The sequence below is a fragment of the Fistularia commersonii genome, chromosome 17 (genome assembly GCF_037954325.1).
Source record: "Fistularia commersonii isolate RoL2024-O1a breed Wild chromosome 17, RoL_Fcom_v1.0, whole genome shotgun sequence".
Lineage (NCBI taxonomy): Eukaryota > Metazoa > Chordata > Actinopteri > Syngnathiformes > Fistulariidae > Fistularia > Fistularia commersonii.
The window spans coordinates 10658917-10683018 of record NC_141300.1 but is presented as its reverse complement, the minus strand read 5'-3'; the positions used below and the strand labels follow the sequence as shown (position 1 = coordinate 10683018).

At 42.8% G+C, this 24102-nt stretch overlaps 2 protein-coding genes across 2 annotated transcripts; one reads left to right on the top strand and one right to left on the bottom strand.

The window, feature by feature from the left end:
- Positions 1–268: 268 nt before the first annotated feature.
- Positions 269–16760, bottom strand: trhr2 (thyrotropin releasing hormone receptor 2). The gene is made up of 6 exons (XM_086163607.1): positions 16648–16760; positions 10328–11000; positions 8770–8902; positions 6356–6507; positions 5425–5548; positions 269–2025 (listed from the first exon to the last, which is right to left on the bottom strand). Exons 2-6 carry the CDS (start codon positions 10702–10704, stop codon positions 1441–1443), a joined length of 1371 nt encoding a protein of 456 aa, XP_086019733.1. The 5' UTR covers positions 10705–11000; positions 16648–16760; the 3' UTR covers positions 269–1440.
- A 3844-nt stretch (positions 16761–20604) lies between these two features.
- bcl2l16 (BCL2 like 16) lies at positions 20605–23485 on the top strand. The gene is made up of 3 exons (XM_086163849.1): positions 20605–20715; positions 20792–21341; positions 22494–23485. Exons 2-3 carry the CDS (start codon positions 20859–20861, stop codon positions 22620–22622), a joined length of 612 nt encoding a protein of 203 aa, XP_086019975.1. The 5' UTR covers positions 20605–20715; positions 20792–20858; the 3' UTR covers positions 22623–23485.
- Positions 23486–24102: the final 617 nt, after the last annotated feature.

Genomic DNA, 24102 nt, shown 5'->3' with positions numbered 1-24102 from the left:
CATGTTTTGGTTGAAATTAATATTAGCGATAAAATATTTAAACAGATGTCATGCTTTCAATACAGAGGATGCTAAAGATCTGCATTTTAGCTAAAGGCCTGATACCAGACTGAAAGTGCTCTTTGAATTAATTCTTTCATCATCTCGTACTTTTATATAACATTTATTCTAGGGCTGGGGCTTTAAGACATTCATTTTGATGAATTGCATCTGAAAAAATTACAGGTTGAGAAAATAACTCATTTTAATCTCATTTTAATTTGCACCACGGAGCATTGCGCGTGTTGGAGGGCGGCACATTTCACCGATGCACCGTGTGGTAACAAGATGGACGAGGTAGACGGGACGCGACGGGTTAAAGGGAAATTTAGAAACTTCCAAATGAAAGTAAAAATAGAAGCGCTGTTCTTTGGACTTTAGGGCGGGAAGGAGTTTGCATTTCACAGGAGCACCTTTACCTTCCATTAGCACCTAAATACCAAACAGGTAGCTAGCATGCAGGGTGGTAATATTAGCTTGGTATTAGCACGCAAGTTGCTAATGCTAACTTTGCACAACACGCAGGTTAGCCATAATAATTTAGTACGCGTACGCAGGCTGCTAATGTTAACTTCATATGAGCATGCAGGTCGGTAATGTTAACTTTGTACGGCATGCGGGTCGGTAATATTAGCTTGGGTAATGCTAGCTTTGCCGCAGAGAATAACGGCGATGCTAATGCAAGCGGGCAGAGCGTCGCCAGTCAACGCTCGACCGAATGTCGACATTCAAAATTCAAAAACGAAATATCGAAATCCACGGCTGATAAATGGACCTGTTCAACGGCAAGATGGATCTTTGTGGACTTCGGACAACTGTCCAATCCATGGTAGAAGATCGGGGCTTACAGAAGGCGCTTCAGATCGATCCAGCCGATGAGAAATACAAACCGCCATTCAGAAAGACAATGTCAAAACAAATCCGACAGCTGGATGAGGACGGAAGATGATTCTGTTGAGGAAACACTGACATGTTTTCTGGACTCATCTACTCATCAGTGTAGAAAATAAATTCTGAATTTTAAGCTCGTGTATATTTATGCGATTAATTCATTAATTACACAGCATCCTGATTTATAATCCCTAATCCCACCCCTAATTGATTCACGTTTACGCTGCATTAATGTGTGTGTAGCTTCTGTGGACGTTAAAGGTAACTTTAGCCACTTCCTGTCCATAAACCCATTACGTTGTTTCTTTTATTTCATCTCCAGGACAACGGACGTAACAGGCAGGGAATTTTTTTCAGTTTATCGCCGGCGTTTGACAGGACGTGGTTTTGGGATTAGGGATTATTATCCGAACAACAAGACGATTGTTTGTCTTTCTGATATGAAGTGGAGTAAAAGTGTAAAAGTACAAGTTTTCTTCTTCTTCTTTCTGGATCAGAGATCCATAACATCTATGTTTCTATTAACGAAACCCCTTTCTGATTGGTTTCTGCATGTGTGTCTGATAAATCAACCTCGTTTTCATCACCGGATGGAGGCGGATGCAGCTTTGCACCGCTGGCCGTCTCCGTCGGCCCCAGGTCCGAAGCGCACGTGGCCGCGGGAGTTTCCGCCTTCTCGCCTCTGGCTGCTGTTACCTCTTTGCAACCGGCTCCGTTCTGCTTTGCTGTCGTTTCAGGACCGGCGTTCGGGATCACCCTCTTCGCCGTCTTATCGGTCCCGTTGCTGCCGGCCTTGGCGGTCCAGTGGTCCCGCGTGCAGCTGAAGCCGGTCTGGAACACCGACAGCGTCCTCTGGTTCCCTTCGGGCTGCTGACAACGGTACAAGTTGCGAAAGGCGCAGCGGAACTTCTGAGACATGGCGTTGTATATCACAGGGTTGATAGCGCTGTTGGCGTAGATGCATATCCGGCAAAACAGGAGAAACCAGGCGTCCAAGTAGGGCGTGGACACGAAGGAGTTGATCAGAACCAAGGTCCGGTAAGGCATCCATAGCAGAGCGAAGAGGATCACCACGACCGCCAGCATCTTCGTCACCTGCAAAGTGGACACGGATTATCATCATTAACATCTCAATTATAAATACATCTTAATAGTCCGATTTCCTCATTCCATATGAGACATGAACAGTGGAATTCCACAAATTTGCGAACGGATCATTTTGGCCGTCGGGTTTATTTCATGAGAAAAACATTACAAAGGTAATCCGAGCCAGTTAACTTGCCAGATTACAGATTAATGGTGAACAGCGGCCCATTCGGTGTAATCCCATCGGGAAGCCTTCCGGGGAAACAGCAGGGATTTTCACCCCTGAAATGTCAAAGCGTGGCTTATTCCCCCTCCCCAGCCCGGCTCGCCGCCATTGGCCGGTCGCCATAGCAACAGCTCAGACATTTCCGAGCACCCCCCCCACAAGACACAGGTGGGAGAATAGAGCCGGAGAGCCTGCAAGACTCCAGTGATTAGTCTTATCAGCTCCAATAACGCCGCGCACCTTTCACCCGCATCCCCTTGCAGCCTCGCCGCCGCCACATCCATCGCTTTGCGATTTCAAGCCCACCTTTCACGCCCGTAAAAAGCAAGGGGGTGGGGGGAGAAAAAAAAAAACAAAGTGCATGTTGCTACCAAGCATTACGCCATTATTTCTCCTGTCAGCAAAGTCATATTTGCGATAAGGGACAGCGGCGTAAGCCCAGATGCGGCTGCCTCAGCAGGTAGATAAAGAGCAAATACCTGGAGTTTAATTGAACAGTTAAAGAGGCGATGCAGGAATGCTTTCTAATTATCTCTGCCCCGCAATAATGAGACTGGAAGCATCAGGTGGCGGAATTTTAAATACGCGTATTATGACTAATTACGTGTCTACATTTATCAGCGGCAGAGTCCAGGCGTGGACGCGCCGTTATGTCGAGGAAGTCAAAAAAAAAAAAAAAAAAAACATTTTAGCCTCCTCATGTCTAATCAGATCGCCCCGGACAATAAGCTTCCTCAAAACGCACTCGAGAAAGATCACAAACGTGAAGCTCTAAGAGATTAGCACAGCACGCTAATCTCAACAACACAACTGGATTTAATCTTGAAGCATTTAAAAAAAAAAAAAAAAAGTGCCATTCTTTGGCGCGGTTTATCGAAACTCCCATCAGAGGGAGCCGCCCTATCGACAGATGAATGGAAGAGCGTGGAGCGCCCATTGAAAAACAGCGAGGGCCAAATCATCTGTGGCGTTACGCGCACTTCAATGCAAATCCCGAATCACATTATGCAAATCTTCTGCTCTTAGATGGAGCTCGTCGAACGTGACAAGATTACCATCTTCTCTCTGTCGGAGCGCAAGGAGTTCAAGCTCGCCGAGGCCAACGCGTTTCACGCCGTGGCGGAATATCAACCTATTACATCAGGAAGGTGAAGTGCTGGGATCCCGAGGAACTGGGACTTTTTTTTTTTTTTCTTTAACTATCAGCTTGTGGATGACCTCCATTAGCAGCAGTGACACCGGAACTAATTGAGATTGGAGACGAGAAAATATCCGGTGGCGCGAAACCGTCCAGTCTTACCTTTACGTCCTGAATCTTGCCGATTTGCAAGTAGGGGGATAAAAATAACAGGAAAAATAAATCCCAAATATTTACCACACATTAGCAGATACTAGACTTTATGTTGTTTTGTTTTTTGTTTGTTTTTTTCAAGTGAGTTTGATTTGAAACAGATCTGATTCCACGTTTTTGTTTTTTTTTACACATGGGAGTGGGCAATTAGTTCCTCGATTTCCCAAAGTTCTGCCGATCAATATCTCAAGTGGGATGAATCAGTCTTGGCGGACTTGTTTGCTCCAACTTCATTTCCTAGTGTTGCTGGACCGCGTTTTTTTTTTGTGCGATATTGCTTTCCTGTTTGTTAGATGTTCTTTGTTTGAGTCTCATTTCTGTTTGTGTTCCACGGCAGCGTTATTAAAAAAAAAAAAAAAAATTATTTGTGCAGGCAAAACAAAGGAGATGAAACGGCAGTTTAGAAAAAGAAAGAAAAGAAAGCAGCTTGGGCAGGAAGCTGAAGGACGCATTAACAGACAGGTGAAGACCGTGAACTACACAGTAAGTAAAGCCAGTCGTAACGCCGGCGAGGGAGGATTACCAAAATCAAACAGGAACTAGACGCTGAAAAAACCAAAGCAAAATTATGCAGCAGGTCAATCGGAAAAAATTGGGAAAATCGCCCAAATGTATCTGTATATGTGGCCCTGCAATCGACAAGCGACAATATCGATATTGTTGCCAATAATTCGTCACTACTTCGTCAACTGAAAGGAACGTCTTTGAGGGATTGAATTTAATTCTTTTTAATTTAAGCCCTCCTGAAACCCACAGCGAATGCGTTGCCTGTTTTTGCCTGTTTTTTGTAAAAAAAAAAAAAAAGGATGTCACACGAGAGTCTATGAGAAAAGTCTAGCAATTTCCATCTGGCATGAAATCGCTAAAAAAGGGGCAGTTCTCAAACAAAGCGCCATTGCAAGGTGATTGGATGTCGCGTTCAGAGATAGCTACAACGGTTTGAACGGGCGTAACAGTGATGGAATGGGATTTTAAAAATCCCCTCCATTTATGCACTTTGGTGGTGCTCAGATCACCCTTATGAACAAACCGCTTATGGTCAAAATTAAAATTCGGGGTCTGCAAACAGTGTGAGGGCATGATATCACTTTTGAAAGTCAAGCCGCGAAGGGGCTTACCGTCAAAGGGAAACACATGAAGGTAAAAAAAAAAAAATTAAATTCACCACTGAAAGCGTTCAGGTTGGATAATAGGAATTTTTCTCGAATCTCTTAAAGGCGCTTGAATCTCTTATTTAGATATTCCTCAGCGTCTGCACTTCCTGCTTCAGGTTCGGGAAGGTTTTCTCTGGGGAAACTACTACAAAGGGGTTTCGGCGTTAAAAATCCATCCCTCATCGGGGGGGGACGGGGGACGGCCGCCTCTTTCCTCTTCGCGCAATTACGCCAACTTGGCTTTTTGAAGGAAGGAACAAAATGCAGACGGAAAACTATACCCCCCCCCGGATGGGGCGTCCCAAATAAATAAAGGTCGGATAAAAGCAGAGGCTGTCGAACCAAAAAGCCCAAGAGAATGCAATATGAAAGGGAGGGAGCTTTCTCGGTATGAAGACGGTTTGGCTGAGGCCATTACCAGGCTGAATTGCCTTCGGGGGGTTTCGTAATAGCCGGGGGACGTCGGCGGGGATGAGGTACTTCGGCGGGGGAATGGATAGCATCATCACCCTGGTGTTAAAAGGGAACGACCGTTTCTACACCGGCAGCGGATGGCGGACCTGACCGCGGACGACCAAGGTCAAATGCGATGAAAAGCTATCGCACCGCAATTACTTAAAGGATAACACCGGCCGTAACAACAAGAGGGGTGCGAGTTGTCGATGCGAGGCTCAGACCTGCTTCCTGGACGAGAGGGCGCTCTTCGGACGGTTCTGGCGACCTCCCTTGCCGGCTTCGGAGACCTCGCGGCAGCTGCGGCGCAGCGTGGTAGCGCTGGTGTCGGGGTGGTTGGGCAGGGGGCTGCGGGGAGGAGATATTTGCATTTTTAAGGAAAAAGTTTGATATAAGATGCATTTTATGACAAAGGGATCGAAGGTCCGAAAGGACTGCAGGATTATGGCATGTACTCGTGTGAACACCAGATGGCTACCTTGGTTAAAAATGGATTCAATATCCCAGATAATTATTTAAAAGACATACTTTTCATGAACCTGTTGCACGATATCTCCATTTATTGTGGAACTCTAAACTGACCGATTGGTCCGGTGTTCCTTCTACGACTGTAGTTGTCTCATGTTGTCGACTCTGATTAATGGCAGCACCATTTGGACCTGCCGGAGTTGTTGATGCCCTTGGCAAATCTAAAAGGCACCCAAACAATTTGTCTCTGCGATTGGGTTTGACAATGGTGGCGTGGAAAAGAGGTTTCCGTTTTTGTATAAAATCAAACCTGCGCTGATCTGGATCCTCCTGTTTGCCTGGAATATCTCGGTCACTTCCAAGTGAATATTTGTTGGAGAAACAAAACTTTGCATGTGGACAATAAACCCAATGATGGAAAAACAAGAGAAATTTTAAAATTTGGCCGCACAGCGAGAAGGTCCCTGGTCGAATGGAGACGTGAATGCTTGTTAGGGCGAATGCTTGTATAATTCTCTCTATGCGGTCCATGGGAACCAGCCGAGGGCGAATCACGTCTTTCGCCCAATGACCCAATGGCTCGACAAATGAAGGAATTAAAATATCTTAACATGTTCTTTCGTATTTTCCTTGGTCTATTAAGCTACGCTGTGGTCGAAATCGCTCCGTCGCTCAGACAGGAGTCACCTGAGGTAGAGGATGCGCGCTATCAGACCGTACAGCACGATGGCGAGGAGAAGAGGGACGACGTAGAAAATGGCAAAGTCAATGAGGTAGATGGGCAGGTAGAGCTCCCGCTTCACCTTGTAGCCGCACTGCACGTGTCCGTCCTGGTTCACCTGACAGACACGGAAACAAACAACAATTTAAGAAAAAAAAAAAAAAAACGATACAAGAAGTGGCGGTTCAAGGCTCTTGAAAGTGACAGGAATTGAATGATGCAGCTTTTAGAGGTATTTAAACCTTTTTTTTTTTTCAACCTTTTTTTTTTGGCGGTCCTGACTCTCCTGACTCGTACACTCAAATGTCAGTACCTTATATGAGCGAGTACTACAAGCGCATTGCAATACAGTGAAGTGAAATTAGTGCAGTTGAACTGACATTCTATCTTGGATTCTTTAAAGTGAATGATGTGCTACATGCCAAGACTGTCTACATCAGGGTGGGAAAACTACGGCCCGCGGGCCACATCCGGCCCGTTGGTCTTATAAATCCGGCCTGCCAAAGATCGATACAGAATTCATACTTGATGTGAATGATTGAATGATCGGATCAATGAATGGGGGGGATTATTTCATTTTTGGAGCTACTTGAGAATTTTCCTGCGCTGAATGACACAGATTGGCTTTGTGATTTATCCTTTACTGTGGACGAACTGACACACATGAATGAACTGGACATGAAGCTGAGAGGGAAAAACTGGTTTGTGCATGAAATGCAAGCAAACGTCAGAGCCTTCAAAACCAAGCTGGTTTTATTTTCAAAGCAAATGTCAAAGTATGATATGTACTGTTAATGGTTGCTTTTTTTAAAAAAAAAAAATTTTTTTTTATATGTATCATATCTTGTGCTGATCCGGCCTGTCTGTCAAATTTTAAAAGTCAATGCGGCCCCCTGAGCCAAAAAGTTTGCCCACCCCTGATCTACATGCAGGCTTCTGTAAATGTACCAGGAGCTATCTGGAAGAATTATGTGGATACAAGCCACACTTTGCCTTACAATGACATTTAAAATGTCAGAACTCATTTGTTTTCACTGAATGTTTGTGAAAGATTTGTCGGTATCAGTATCAGAAAATGCCATTGTGCTAAAAAAGCATAGCATGCCACTTATATTGTACCAGCGCACAAGAGTAACTTCATGTCTTCTCATTTGTCTCATTTTCCAGGACGCCTCTCATAATTTCTACTTCTTGTTCTCTTTTCGGCTTTTCCCTTCAGGGGTCGCCTCAGCGAACCAACCTTCTCCATCTAACCTGATTCTCTGTATCCTCCTCTCTCCCACCAACTACTTTCTTATTCTCTCTCACTTCGACCATAAATCTTCTCCTTGGTCTTCCTATAGACCTCCTGTCTGGCTGTTCCAATTCCTGCATCTGTCTACCAATATTTTCACTATCCCTCCTCTGTTCATGATCCAACCATCTCAATCTGGCTTCTCTGAACTTCTCTCCAAAACATGTACAGGACTGCCTCAGAAAATTAGAATATTGTGATAAATTTCTTTATCTTCTGTAATACGATTACAAAAACAAAAATATCATACAATCGGGATTCATTACAAATCAACTGAAATATTGGAAGCCTTTTATTATTTTAATATTGCTGACTATGGCTTACATCTTAAGAAAACTCAGAAATGCTATCTCAAAATATTAGAATATCATGAAAAAGTAATTTTTTGTTTTTTTTTAATTGCATTACAGAAGATAAAGAACTTTATCACAATATTCTAATTTTCTGAGACGTAACATGTGCTGCTCCTCCGATAGACTCATTCCAGATCCTAACCATTCTGGTCACTCCCAAAGAAAAACCTTAGCATCTTCATCTCTGCAATCTCTTTCCAGCATCCGTCCACCAAAATAATCACTCTCCCTTGTTTCTAGGTCTGCCTTCTACAATAACTACCATATCTACCTCAGCGTAACTTGTCGTTGTTTTTTTATCTCTGTGACAAATTACTTATAATATTTTGTATTCTTGCACTGTTGATCTTAGCTATTTCAGTGCTCTGCATATGTGATCATATGGCAGTATTGACAATAAAGTTGACTTTAAGCACTACTGGTAAAGTTTGTATGAGGTTGTTTGAGATGAGATGAGATGAGAACAACTTTATTTATCCCGAAGGAAATTGTTGTGCCAGAGTTTCAAGCAAAAACATAACAATAATAGATAATAGTAGGAAGGAGGGAGAATAAGAAATACAATAAAATATAAATTGTTTGTGCCTGTCCCTGCTAATCCTCATACCTCCCTCTGTCTCAATCACTTTTAGATCTCTCTGTTGATCCCTCCCATAAAATCTTTCGCTGCGGTTGAAATCAGTAGAATCGTAAAACATGTGCAAAGCGTCCAATTAAACACATTTCCCCTGACCTTACTGTCCACCAGGAAAAACCAGAGGATGCAGTACACGCAGGTGAAGATCCAAACCACAGCGATGATCCGCTTGGCCCGGGACACCGTGCACACTGTCTGAGCCTTCATCGGGTGGCATATCGCAATGTACCTGCAAGCGGTAAGAGGAAAAAACAACGCGCAGACGAATTGTTCGTTTCAGATGATGTTGAAACGGTATATACTGAGTTTGCTAGCAGAAACTATTATTTTCCGATTTAATAACAGGCACAGCTAATTGTCCCTACATCGGGACACTGTTAAACCCTTCAGGTTTATTCTTCAAGATTGTACCAGTTTTGTCAGAGGTCAGTATTTACTTCTCTTACGATATCCGCCCGTGTTTTCGGGTCATTCCGTATCACTTTTTGCCGTATCAATGTTTTTTTTCCGTGACCCGAAGGCTGCAGCGGGCATCTGAGGTAAGTGGACGTACTACGTAACCGTTCTTTTCTGGTGGCCGCGTCCGCCGCGGATGTAGAGGTGATTCGATTGTGTCTCCAACAAAGCTGTGTGTTACGTAACCTGGGCAGTGCTCTTGTAACCTATCCTGCTAATGTTTTTTTTTTTTGAGCTATATCGCCCATTACTGGAATGAGCTGAAGGGTACATCCAGCGGAACAGCCAGCGCTAACACCCTCCCCCTTGAAATACGAAACGAACTGAAGGGGCTCCTTATTTCCACTGGGTTTGTTTTGTTGCTCGTCTTCGACGCGGCGTAAAATCCCAACGGAAACGTCTTAGTAATTTGTCCACCCAGACTTATTGATCCGAACAGTTTTCCTCCCCCTCCCTCGTGTTTCGTTCTTGCCATGCAGGATCGTTCTTCTTCTCCGATCCCCGTATTTCCGAGCTGGTGTCGGAAACTACACGGTGTTGATTTCACAGATGATCGCCGAGCTACTGAGTTTAATTTGACAGCTAAATAAAAGTGTGGAGTCAGAGCTGCAGTGCTTTTGCAACGTACCGACGAGAGTTTGCCTTTAGCTTCACCCTCACGGTGAGTTTTATCCATTCATTTATTATCTATACCACTTAACCTGGGGGGTGGAGCCTGTTCAGGAGCGCTCGCCAGTCAATATCTGGCACTATTAAAACATACAACCATTCACTCAATCATTCACTTGACCATTCATTCCTTCATTCGTGTTTTAGAGACTGATCACCCTGTTATTCAAAGGTCAACCGTCAAACGACAAACGGCGAGAACATGTAGACTCCACCCCAAAAAGGCCCCCTCTTTGGAATCCAACCAGGGACCTTGTTGCTACGAGCCAACAAGACTCCTCCGTGAATTTCCAAACAAGATTTGCCTCAGAACTGTCAGAGCTAGTAGCTGCAAAAAAAAAACAAAAAAAAAACCTCCAAACTATTTTCTGGATGGAAATGTTTCATAGTTAATTTGGCAACAGCTCTTAATCTCTACTGAATCCAAAGAAGCTGAATTAGCGGAGTGCTCACCACCGCAACGCCAATTTTTAAATCCAACTCAAAACCCAAAGGGAACAGTTTCGATTGGCGACGTGTTGGCGCTCACCTCTCCACGGTGAAGGCGGTGATGGAGCAGGAGGACACGTTGATCCCCAGGTACTGAAGGTACGTGATGCCTAAGCAGCCAGCGTGTCCGAACACCCAGGTGCCCATCAGGCTGTCGGAGATGTTGGGCAGCCCCGCTGCCACCAGCACCGTCAAGTCGGCGATAGCGAGGCTCACCAGGTAGCAGTTGGTGGGCGTCCTCATGTGGCGAGTGGTCAGGACCACGAGGACCACCATGATGTTGCCCACGATCCCCACGCCGCACACGACCAGCACCAGGAACACCGAGACCGTCTTGTACTCCAGGGATTCTGCGACGCCGGAGCTCAGAGAAATGTTAGTAGGGGTGTCCACCCTGGAGCTCGCGTTGTCAGCCATGTTTACTCGTGGCTAGTCTTCCTGTCCTCCCAGAGTTTACATAAAGGCGGTACTCATTGAAGAAGTGAAGAACTAGTGACTAGTGAACAAGGGACTCACTGGCAGAGGACGGGTAGTCTTCGAATACCAACGGGAGCATCGGACCACCGTCCCCCTTCTCTTGACCGATTTATCTTTCTGTCCATCTCCATCCGGCTCGCTCTCCTTCGCTCTGATGAAGGCAGGGTGACAAATAGGATCTTGATGGTGAATTACCTCGGACCGTCCAAATGCCTCTCAGGCACCTAATTGGTCACCTGGAATTAGAAAATTAGTTGGGTGAAATCAGGTGGAGAAGGAAATTATCTTTGAATTGACTTTGACTTTGCTGACTTCTATCAGCACACACACACACACACACACACACACACATGTCAAACATCGCACTTTCTCATCTTCTCCATCCATTTCCTCAAGGAGTATTAAGTTTTTGTTTATTGAAGCGGCTGCAAGAATTAGTGGCACGGCTGCCTTCTGCTTCTTCTGCTCCTTTGAGCTGCTCCCTTCATGGGTCGCCACAGCCAATCGCCTCCTTCTATCACCAAATCACTTCCTTCCTCTTCCACTCCATCCACAAACCTCCTTTCTGGTCTCCCCAGATCAGATCTTCACCATCCAGTCTTGACTGTAACTCCAGAACATCTAACATGTGCCTACATGCTGGTTTAAAAACATCCCAGATATTGGGATCCTTTAGCCATCATGTCTTCAGATACGCTCTCCCCAGCTACTGCTTTTCTTTGCTGGTTCGATACATGGGGATTCTGAGCTGTCCCAGGCATCCAACGATTCACCATCTCATTCGCATTTTACATAGAACCATTCACTCCTTCATTCACACATTTTACGGACGTGTCTAACCGTTCACTCATCACAGAGACATAACCACTCTCATTCTCAAGTCATAGAGACAAAAAACCATTCACCATCTCATTCATATACCATTCACTCATTCATAAATCATAAAGACACTTACAACCACTCATTCATTTGAGATATACAACCATTCGCTTCCTAATTCACATGTCGTATAGAGACATATTACCATTCACTCATTCCCAAGTCATATAGACAACCAACCACTCACCCTCTCATTCATGCATCATATAGAGACCGTTCATCATCTCATTCACATATGATATAGGACCATTCACACATTTTACAGACGTCCAACTGTTCACTCACTCACTCGTTATAGACATACAACCACTCACTCATCCACTAGTTATAGACACACAGCCATTCACTCCCTGACACATCATATAGAGACATAAAACCATTTACCTTCTCATGTATACATCATAAGAGGCATACAACCATTCACACATTCATAACTCACAAAGAGACTTACAACTAGTTAGTCATTATAGATACACAACCAGTAGCTTCCTAATCCACATGTCATATAGAGACATACAACCATTCACTCATTCAGAAGTCATTTGAGACATAAAAACCATTCCCCCTCTCATTTATACATCGTAGATACACAACCGTTCACCACAGCTAATGTTATCAGGGGACAAGTAGGAGAGTACTTGGTGTACCATCTGGGAGGAAAGTAAATGAGGACACTTGGTGATGGAATGAGATATATTCAGAGAAAGCGGTTAGCAAAGAAGAGGGACACTGAGGGGACTGGATAGAGCAGACAGGAGTCCAGGGAGATACAGTGCAAGGTAACGATAGAGACAGCAAAGGCAAAACAAACGGTGTACGATGACTTGTATGCTCAGTTGGACAGTAAGGAGGGAGAGAATGCTCTATACAGGTTGACAAAAGAGAAAGATAGAGATGGAAAGGATTTACAGCAGGTCTGGGTGATTATGGACAGAGAGGCAGCTGGTCCTGATGATACACCTGTGGAGGGATGGCAGTGTCTAGGAGAGGCAGCGGTAGAGTTTCTGGCTAGATTATTCAAGATCTTAGAGAGTGAGAAGATGCCTGAGGAATAGAGAAGAAGTCTGATGGTGCCCGTTTTTTATTAAGAATAGACAGATAGGAAGAGAAAGAGAGGAACTCTGAGGAAGTCTGGAGTAGCAGAGAAGTATGTTAGACTAGTGCAGGACATGTATGCTAGCTGTGAGACAGTGGTGAGGTGTGCTGTAGGGGTAACAGAGGAGTTCAAGAAGGAGGTGGAACTCCATCAGGGATCAGCTCTGAGCCCCTCCTTGTTTTCAGTGGTGATGAACAGGCTGACAGATGAGGTTAGACAGGAATCTCCATGAACCATGATGTTTGCAGATGACATTCTGATCTGTAGTAAGAGCAGAGAACAGGTTGAGGAAAATCTAGAGAGGTGAAGGTATGCGCTGGAAAGGAGAGGAATGAAGGTCAGTCACAGCAAGTCAGAATATATGTGTGCGAATGAGAGGAACACGGGTGGAACGGTGAGGCTACAGGGAGTAGAAGTTGGAGGATTTCAGGTGCTTGTGGTCAACAGCCCAGCAGAGAGTGTGGAAAAGAGGTGAAGAGATGGGCTCAAGCAGGTTGGAATGGGTGGAGAAAAGTGTCAGGGGTACTATGCGACAGACGACTATCGGCCAGAATGAAAGAAAAGAAAAGGTGTACAAGACAGTAATGAGACCAGCGATGCTGCATGGCCGAGAAGCAATAACAATGCTGAAAAGACAGGAGGCAGAGCTCGAGGTCAGAGAGATAAAGATGCTATGATTCTCTTTAGGAGCGACCAGGATGGATAGGATCGGGAATGTCTATCAGAGGAACAGCACATGTTAGATGTTTTGGAGAGAAGGTCAGAGAAACCAGACTGCAGACTGTACGGTTGGGTCACGTACAAAGGAGGGATAATGAATATATTAGTAGACGGAGTTCTCTGCACCTCCTGCTCTGTCTCTGCTGTTCGCTACATTAACCACATGGGTATTCTGATGTGTCCCATTAATGTGGTAAATTTAGATGCCAAACAGGGAAAAAATCAGAAACCTCACAGTTTCAGGTCATCGCGTTTTCTCAACAAATTTCGAGCTTTTCAACTAGACTCAAGGTTTATCAGCTCGGCTCGGTTGGCCTCGGGAGCCGGTTGAACGGCGTCTCGCGAAAACGTCATCATCTCCGTTCGTTCGGCAACCTGCGAGCAGAATATCAAAAGCTGTTCCGCACGTTCAAACAAACTTCCAATGCCGTCAGATGGTAGTCAAGGTTTTTCCATGGAAACACAAGTGGCTAAACATAATCGCGCACACACACACACACAAAGGTGCAACAACCTTTCCTTGCATTCCCAAAGCTCTAACAGTATGCTGCCCCCTAGTGTACACATTGCAAAATTACAACCGCAAGCACCGCAAACACACATCCTTAAAGTTTTTTTTTTTTTTTTAACTAATCGTTAACGAGGTTTTGGAGGTCAGCGAACGACGAATCGCTTGGAGTTTGTTTCGAGGTTCTGCACCTTGCCGGAAACCAATTAAGCAGAGAATCTCTCCGAGGCAACTGTTGCTCTTTTCGCTTTTGGTCTCCCACTCTGAGCCAAAGCGGATGGAGAACCTCCTGAGGGCTGCCTCCAAGAGATTGAGGTGGACATGAAATGAAAAGTAAATTAGTTTCGGTATACTTTTTAATTTTTTCAGGTGTCTTTCACTCACCATCACACAAACACACACACACACACACACACACACACATACAGTGACTCAATAGAACTGGCTCTTGCACGTTTCTGACAATCCATCAAAATGCAGTCATTGAGTAATTTCAGATGTTTTTGCTGATTTTCCTGCAGAAATCAAAGCTGATTTTTTTATGTCATATTGCTTATGTTCAGACAACGTTTTTGTCCCAAAATGCCATTTAAATGTATGTATTGCAAATTTTTGATTGTCCACCACTAAATTTTGGTAGTCCACCACTGGATTTTGGTAGTCCACCACTGGATTTTGGTAGTCCACCAATGGATTTTGGTAGTCAACCACTGGATTTTGGTAGTCCACCACTGGATTTTCATCACAATCTAATGGCAGAAAATTGACTTGAGCTGAGTTAAAATCTGGGTGTTTGAAAGTTTGGTGGATTTTGGTTAGATAACATTCATCCATTCTTTCGTTCATTATCTATCCTGTTTATTCTGCAGTCATGGTCGCAGGGATGCTGGAGCCTTTCCCAGCTGTCACTGGCCGATAGGCCGGGTTCACTGGACCGTTTACCAGTCAATCACAAGGCCACATATAGAGACATCCAACTCACCCTCTCATGCGTCATATAGAGACCCACAGCCACTCACCATCTCATTCACATATCATCATTAACCACTCATTCCCGTGTTTTACAAAGACAGCCAACCGTTCACTCATTCAGTCATCATAGAGACACAACAATTCACTCATTCAGAAGTCATAAAGAGACTTACAAACATGCACTCATTGCAGACACACAACCTAATTCACACGTCATATAGAGATACACAACCATTCACTCATTCACTGGTCACGTGCAACACAACTCCTAGCGGAATATAAGCATCAGGTGACGTCAGACGTCACAACATCCAAACCGTGTTGGTGTCCAACTGAGGACGGCAATACGATAAATGATCAGATAAAGTATTGACGTATCAATATGTTTGTCAAACACTGCGTGATGTGTTGCATCTGTCACTCGTCACGTAAGAGTGAGCAGAATAATTCTCTGGAAAACCAACATGTTTAAATGGATGAATGACCCTTGCCTGGTGTTTAAACTAAACTCCTGCATTGAATTGTGTCCCATTTCAGCATTAAATCGTTTCAATCTGCACTGAGCTTCACACTGGCCGAACAAATAAGCCCATCAACCTCCCGAATTTAAGCTCCTATTTCTATTTAGGATGATGTTTTCAGCTCGGCTTATCCTGTGACATCCAGCCATCCTATTTGGTTGTCCGTGATATTAGAAATTAGCCCAAACCATGGCAAGTGTTTAGATCCTGCCAGGGTTTCCATCCAGGTTCAGACTCTGGCAGCTGTTCTATCCTTTCGGTTTCTTTTTTTTTTTTTGCCTGGTGGCTCAGCAGGTTTCTGTTTCCCTCGAGTCTCAGTCAAATCCGGTCTGCAATTCTGCAATTTAGGCTGGGAGACGAAGATTACTGGACTAAGAACTTCATATTCAGGAGCTGTTCCTTCTGTTTCAATGTGTATGTAATGTGTGTAAAATAGACACACACACATACACACGCACATATATATGATAATATTGGATAAAATAATATCATACATAATTCTCAGTAACACATAATAATCATTATTATTATTATTATTATTATCATTATTATCATTATTATCATTATTATCATTATTATCATTATCATTATTATTATAGCAGGATGCATGCAAGATTCAATAAAATTAGTGAAAAAACAGGCTGCTCTTAATTTCATTTTCATTTTCCAATAATAGTTATAATTTTATAATGATAAAAATAACAGTACTGTTGATAACGGTAATAAATTATAATAATAAGAATCATAGCAATGAAACATTCAAGATTTAATAAAATTGGTTAAAAAAAACGAGGAAAAACCAGCATGAATCTATAGTTGGTATTTGTCCTGTTGTATTAGTTTGTGTCCTGCTATGTTTTATTTCGATTTTTTTTTCATTAATTTCAATTTGAATTTATTTGATTACAAACGACTAATACTGCAACTATTGCTACTACTACTACTACTACTACTACTGATAATAATGGGGATAATAATAATAATGATAATAAAAATGATAATGATAATAATAATAATAATAATAATGATATTCTTTCCTTTTGAAAATTAGGGCACTGCGTCTGGTTACTAGATGACAGAAAAGACCATAAAGCAATTCCAAAAAAAAAAAAAAAAAAAAAAAAAAAAACACTAAAACTTTCCCCCATGATATTCAGCAAATCGCTTTAAGAAGTGCGCGGACTCACCCGGTTCTCCACTGCCGGGTCCGGGTTCTCCCTGCAAGCCCGTGAGTGCGCGTCTGGAGCGGGCGGGCGCGTCGGCTCCCGCCGTCCCGGAGCTCCGTGCCTGCGCTCTGAGGGAAGCAGAGCCGGACTTTCAAAATACAAGCTTCTGCCTTTCACAATAAGGCACAATGAGACATTTAAACCCCGGTTGGATGGATTGAGGATGACGTGCAAGCAGACTTGTGATTATTGGTTATTGATTTTTTTTATGCAGTTTTATATTTACAGGTGTTCATATAGGCTTTTGTTTTGGTAAGGGATTAACCTACTGTTGACACTGAGGATGAATTCAACAGAAAAAACAGCAACTTTTTTGTTGCTTAAAAAAAAACAACCAAACAAATGTGATTTTCATGGATAGTTCTGCAAAAATATTGAACTTTCATTAAGTAGAAACAGCGACCAACGGTGGACATGGTCCAATGATTCCACACAAAAACAACCCCTATTTTGCAAAAAAACAGTAACCAAACAAATGAGTTTTGTAATCATAATAATAATGACAAAACATTTTCTGTAAAGCAGCTTCCTTAAAGCAGCAAACCCAAAAAGCTGCCTGCTTCTGTGTGCCATCATTGTAAATAATAATTATGGGACAGCCTCATCCATTTTGAAAAGTATTTCTCCCAAAAAGTTGAACTTTCATAAAGTAGAACCGATGACCAATGGATTTCACAAAAAACAGACACTTTTTTGCAAAAAAAAAAGAAGGAATAACCAAACACATCTGGTACATGGTTTATAACAATAATTATGATAATTATAATAATAATACAATTTCATTAAGGTGCCTTTCTTTAATTGGAAAAAGCCAAATAATGTATGCTTCTATATGCCGTCATTGTAAATAGTAATTATACGCATCGTCATTCATTTTTACAGTTATTTTACAGGTGTAAAATCGTTAAACTGACACCCACGTTTTTGGAAAAAAAAAACAAAAAAAAAACAATAGTGGTATAATAATTAAATAATAATAATAATAATAACCCTCAATATCACAAGTTTACATCCCTTCTTTTCATATCTAAACTAGACCATGTTTACTTTTTTAATGTTTTTCATCCAGAAGCGTATACAATTGTATTTGAGTGACCTAGAAATACCTCACCAAAGTAAAAACAAAAACATAACAATTTCCTTTTTGCAGTTTACTATAAGCGTAGTCTCTGTTTCCAGACGTGTATAAACAAAGTCATTCATATTTGTCTTTCTTATGTATTGACTTTTATAAACAACACCAATGGATTTTTTCTTATTGTCGCTGTTGGATTTGTTGTATTGCCGCTAACAACAGCTTAATCACCGTAAATGTTTTGAGATCATTGTGTTTGATACATAGAAGCAGAACACGGTGTCCAACATAACATATTGATTGTCTTTCTTCATTTTATAGCATTGTCTTTGGGGGATTGCAAGGATCAGATTCTGCTAAAGTGTGTGTCTGGGTTAATTTATCCTAAAACAATGAAAACAAAAAAAAACAATGTATGCGCTGTTTTACATGCACTAAAGTTTAAAATCTCCTTCTTTTGGCTTTTCCCTTCAGGGGTCGCCACGGCAAATCAACCTTCTCAATCTAACTCTTTTCTCTGTATCCTCCTCTCACATCAACTACCTTCATATCCTCTCTCACCACGTCCATAAATCTTCTCTTTGGAGGTCTTCCCTCTGGACCTCCTGCCTAGCAGCTCCAATTCCGCCATCCATCTATCAATATATTCTCTATCCCTCCTCTGTACATGACCCAACCATCGCAGTCTAACCTTCTCTCCAAAACATCTAACATGTGCTGTTCCCCTGATAGACTCATTCCTGATCCTATCCATCCTGGTCTCCCAAAGAGAACCTTAGCATCTTCATCTCTGCGACCTCGAGCTCTGCCTCCTGTCTTTTTGTCATTGTTATTGTTTCTTGGCCATGCAACATCGCTGGTCTCACCACTGTCTTGTACACCTTTCCTTTCATTCTGGCTGATAGTCTTCTATCTCATGGTACCCCTGACACTTTTCTCCACCCATTCCAACCTGCTTGAGCCCATCTCTTCACCTCTTTTCCACACTCTGCTGGGCTGTTGACCACAAGTACCTGAAATCCTCCAACTTCTCCACTCCCTGTAGCCTCACCGTTCCACCCGGGTTCCTCTCATTCACACACATATACTCCGCCGTGCTGCGACTGACCTCTCCTTTCCAGCACATACCTCCACCTCTCTAGATTTTCCTCTACCTGTTCCCTGCTCTCACAACAGATCACAATGTCATCTGCAAACATCATGGTTCATGGAGATTCCTGTCTAACCTCATCTGTCAGCCTGTCCATCACCACTGTGAACAAGAAGGGGCTCAGAGCTGATCCCTGATGGAGTTCCACCTCCATCTTGAACTTCTCTGTTACCCCTACAGCACACCTCACCACTGTCTCACAGCTAGCATACATGTCCTGCACCAGTCTGATATATTTCTCTGCTATTCTAGACTTCCTCAGAGTTCCTCTCTTTCTCTTCCTATCTATGTATTCTTAACTAAAATGGGCACCATCAGACTTCTTCTCTATTCCTCAGGCATCTTCTCACTCTCTAAGATCCAGTTGAATAATCTAGCCGGAAACTCTGCCGCTGCCTCTCCTAGACACTGCCATCCCTCCACAGGTGTATCATCAGGACCAGCTGCCTCTCTGTCCATAATCACCCAGACCAGCTATAAATCCTTTCCATCTCTATCTTTCTCTTTCGTCAAACTGTGTAGATAATTCTCTCCCTCCTTACTGTCCAAGCGAGCATACAAGTCATTGTGCACCGATTGTTTTGCCTTTACTGCGACTAACGTTACCTTGCACTGTATCTCCCCGGACTCCTGTCTGTTCTATCCAGTCCCCTCAGTGTCTATATTTTTCTTCAGAAAAATATGAGGATTTCTAAGGTCTTCACTTTGTTCTCCACACTTGGAGGCTCCCACTTGCTTCTGGACATTTTTCCCTGTGCCCAAGTGAAAAGTGAAAAAGGGAACAAAAGCTGTTTTTTTTTCCACGGTCATATCACTGAGTGCTTCTGCATAAGGCGCTTCTACCTTGTTTCTCGAGTAAAAACACAAGTGATTCCCTTTGGCAAAGCACTTCATTTGGTCCCGTTAAGCCTCTCATGTCTGGACTTTCACGGTAGTTACTCTCATGATCCAGGTCTTCTGTCTTCACTGGCTCAAGCATCGTCCTCTTCTACCCCGATCATTTAATCTGCTTCAAAAAACACGCAAAGAATTCTCTGTTACAAGGAAGATGGCCGTGGGAAGCTATTCCCATGACGGTTATCGATCTAAGTTGCCTGAGATTACTTCACGTTGACGCTCAGGCGGCTAAACAAGCGCTGGAGACGGATGGCAACTCGTCCCCATTTTCGTTACAACCTCGGACATCTCTTGTCCGAGAAAGATGTCAAATCGTTTTACCTTCATCATGTATAAATCTGTATCTGCGTGCACTTTATACTTCACTCCTAATAGGTGTTTCACTGTTTGGCCACAGCTTTGCCGCAGTTTTTAATCGCAGACTAATGTCGACAAAGTAGTGGCCATTTGATTTGACAACAGTTTGAAGAAACTGAGACCGAGGCTCTGATGCTGAAATCGGGGACAAAGGTGAAAACTCCCTCTAGTGACTAACTGTGTTTAGTGCAGCACAGTTTGAGGGTTTTTTTTTTCCTGTAAATCACTTTTTCAATGGGGAGAATTTTATCTATGCTTGTTTTGAATGACACAAACAGCCGACGTGTGTGGAATAAACAGTATTTGACTGTTAAGCTTGCGTCTTCTCTTTATTTAGCTGCCTTGCTTGTGTTGGAATGGTGATGGATGACATGATTGTCCACATGACACAGTGTCAGTTTCCCTACGAGGGTCTATATTTAGCCGGGGAAGGGGACAGGGTGACCATTGCTGATTCCAGCACACACACACACACACACACATACACATGCTCCTCGGGCTGTAGCTGAAAATCAGCTGGTTGATTAACACAGCGTCAATGAAACAGGAGGTGAGTTTAACATGTTATTTCCCCATTTAAGCCCCTTCTGTCTTTTTGATCCTTTTTCAAAATGTCATTTTTTGAGGACTCTTAAGCCGCTGTAGCAGCTCGACGTGGAGAGCAGCGATGCAGCCCGGGGATGTATCTTGACCATGCGTCAACCTGAGGTTCCGGTGGCCAGGTCGGGCCTGGAAAGCCCCGACCCCCTTGTGAGAGAGGCTTTCTCGATGGCCTACGATTACATAGACTATGTCACCACGGGGGGTGCGGACGGCACCATGGGCGCGGCGCCCTCGACCTGCACCGCCGCTTTGCGTCACGCCGGCGACGAGCTCCTCGGCCGCTTTCCCATCTTCTTCCGGCGCTGGCCCCGTGTGTTCCAGACCGTGACGGAGGAAACGGCCTGCCCCACCCTGCTGGGCATCCTGGACGAGCACTTCTTCCCTCCCGTCCCCGGAAGACGGCGTAGAGACCTGGCCTGGAGCGCGGTGCTGTCGGTGTACGTGCTCGCCGGACAGATGGCGCTGCACTGCAGCAGGAAGGGAATGGACGCCGTCCTGCCCAAGCTGAAGGAGTGCGTCGGGGCTTACGTGGAGACAGTCGTCTGCCCTGAGATTCGAGAGAGGGGAGGCTGGGTGAGTTCACTTCCCATTAAATCACCGCTCAAATAATAATGATAATCATAATAAGAATGCTAATAATGGTTAGCGGTGGTTAGCATTTGGCCGCACGGCACAAAGGACCCCTGTTTGATTCGACAAGGGGACTTTTCTGTGTGGAGTATGCATGTTCTCCCCGGGTTTCCTCCCACAATCCAAAAACATGCAGCAGGTTAATTGGAAAAAAATTTGTAAAATTGACATCTATCTGTATATGTGGCCCTGCGATTGAGTGGTGACTAGTCCACAGTGTATCCCGCCACTCGCCCAACAACAGCTGGGATGGGCGCCAGCATCCCGTGCAACCCTGAGTGCAGGATAAGCAGCAGATGATGGATAATAACAAGAACAACAATAATAATGATAATAATGACAATGATAATAATACAGTGCCTTTCTTAAAACTCAATGAAACTTAACAGTAGAGAACAGTGGATAAAATGCATCACAATAATGTGAAAGTATATATTGACTTTGACACTGCAATACAACTGCCTCTGAATGTAAGATAAAATGCAAAAAATTAAAAAAAACATTTAGAATGCTTCGCAAAGAAACAAATGGAAAGTAAAATTAAAATTCAATGGCACTACATGTTAATAAGCATGATATATCCATCAATAATAATGAGTTGAAATGAATCCTGAGTTTATAATATCTTCACAAATTCAAGAAAAGCTAACAGACAGTTCAGATAGTTTTATAGTTTTCCAATGTTAAAAAACATATTAAATAACAACTTCTCCCAAGTGTTTGTACATTATTATATTCTATTTTGAAATATGTATAATAAATATATGATCATAAATATTTTGAAAATCTAAAAAATAAAGCAAATAAATGATTTCATCTTTTGATATTAGACTAACGATGTTTGACATAAGTGTTTAATGTAAAATTTAAGTCTACATTTTTATGTTATTGTATTATCATCATTATTATTATTATTATCATTTAATCATATAATTATTATTGTTATTTCAGCCTAGGAAATTCTATTAGTTATAAAAGTTAAGGTGCAGTAAATGAAATCACTTTAATTTACTACAACTTAACTTTTTTCCGACTTCGTCAATAAACTTGCTGCCGTGTCATGACTTGTTGTAAGTGATATTTATAACTTTTCAGAGTGGCTTTGTGGCTCGCTTCGGGCAGAAGCAGGGCCTTGAGGAACGAGTGAAGACGGTATGCTGCTGGACGTTGTTCACGCTGACCCTCAGCATCCTCGCCTACTGCTCCTGGAAGAGGATGCTCTAGCCAACGCTGCTACCCGATGGCCACAAACACAAACTACATTTATCTGTCGGTTTTTGATGCGGTCTCTGTATCCCGGCCTCTATTCTTGTACAAATGAGGGACGGTAGATGCATACGTGATGTGAGTTGGGCTGCAAATCACCCGCCGGGAAACCGAGTGGTTTAATAAGAGCTGGTTAATCTGGTGAGATTCCTCGGGATTACGCCGGATGATATATTTGACATGATATGCTATCATTTAATTAAAGGCCTGAGACAATTACAAAACCTCAATACCTGTTTGGCCTGACTTCAAATTGATTTTTCTCCTCTTGGTGTTTGTGCTGTGTTCGTTTGTCAACGATTTCATCAATGTCTAGATTTTAATTATCTAAGACGACTGCTTTTCCTCTAATGTTTCATTTATTATCTTTTCAAGTCAGATCTTTTAGAATTTTAAAAATATTGGTCTCACTTCAATTTACTTTTAGTATCTAGTAAAAAATTCTAGTATTTTTTTAAATTTAAATGCATCTGTCGAATGTAACATTATTTGTTTTAACCCTGCATACAGGAATATGTGATGATTTTATTTAGTGATTAGTTCTATTTGAGTCTAAAATGCATTTTGTGATGTACTATATGTATGAAACAAAGGTCAAAATGAGTCCTTGCAAAAAATATCATTTTGTAATGGATTTGAAGGCCTCTAATCATTGTGTTTGTTGTTGAAACAATGTTTTTGTTTCTTAGAATTTGCACAGGATTTTATAGTTTCTCATAACATAACCGTTCGCAGTCAGACATGGAATGGGTCGATGCCATGTTTTTCACTGACCGCCTGCAAAAACTATTAAAAACAGATATAAAAACATAGCAAAGTCACTGTTGTGCATGTTAATATTTTTTGAATGTTTAGCTTTTTTAGATTTGCATTTTTTTCTAGTTATTCCACAGCTTTGATGAGTTGTGCAGGAACTGTTTTCTGTGTGGCAGGAAGTTCATCTCTGAAAATTAAAACATTAAATAACATTTAAAAATAACAAATGAAGATGCAACAACCAAAACATTATTTCAAAGTTTAGTTTTTTTAAGGGCAGCCATTCTTCTTCTTTATCGCCATTTACAGATTCCATTCTTCATCAGAGCTCAGTACTTGTGACATTACAACCCTTTTGTGACATCACATTGTCACCCTTTGTGACTCGGGTTTCCCTTCCACAGTAGCCTAACACCGATCTACCTGGTCCTGGTGCCAACACACCGATGGGTCGGGTCTTTGGCTGGTTGTCCTTGGAATAATCCTGCAGCAGGCAGGACTGGACTTGGGGCTGCTCCCAGGGACGATCGCTGACAGCCAAAATGACACCGTGTTAAAACAGTGGCATGGTGGTAGACAAGGACAGTGGGACTCCCACTGCAAATACTGTTTCATGAAATTGTCATATGATAAGGTCACAAACAGTAGGCAAATAACAAAATGGGACAATTCTGTATGTCTG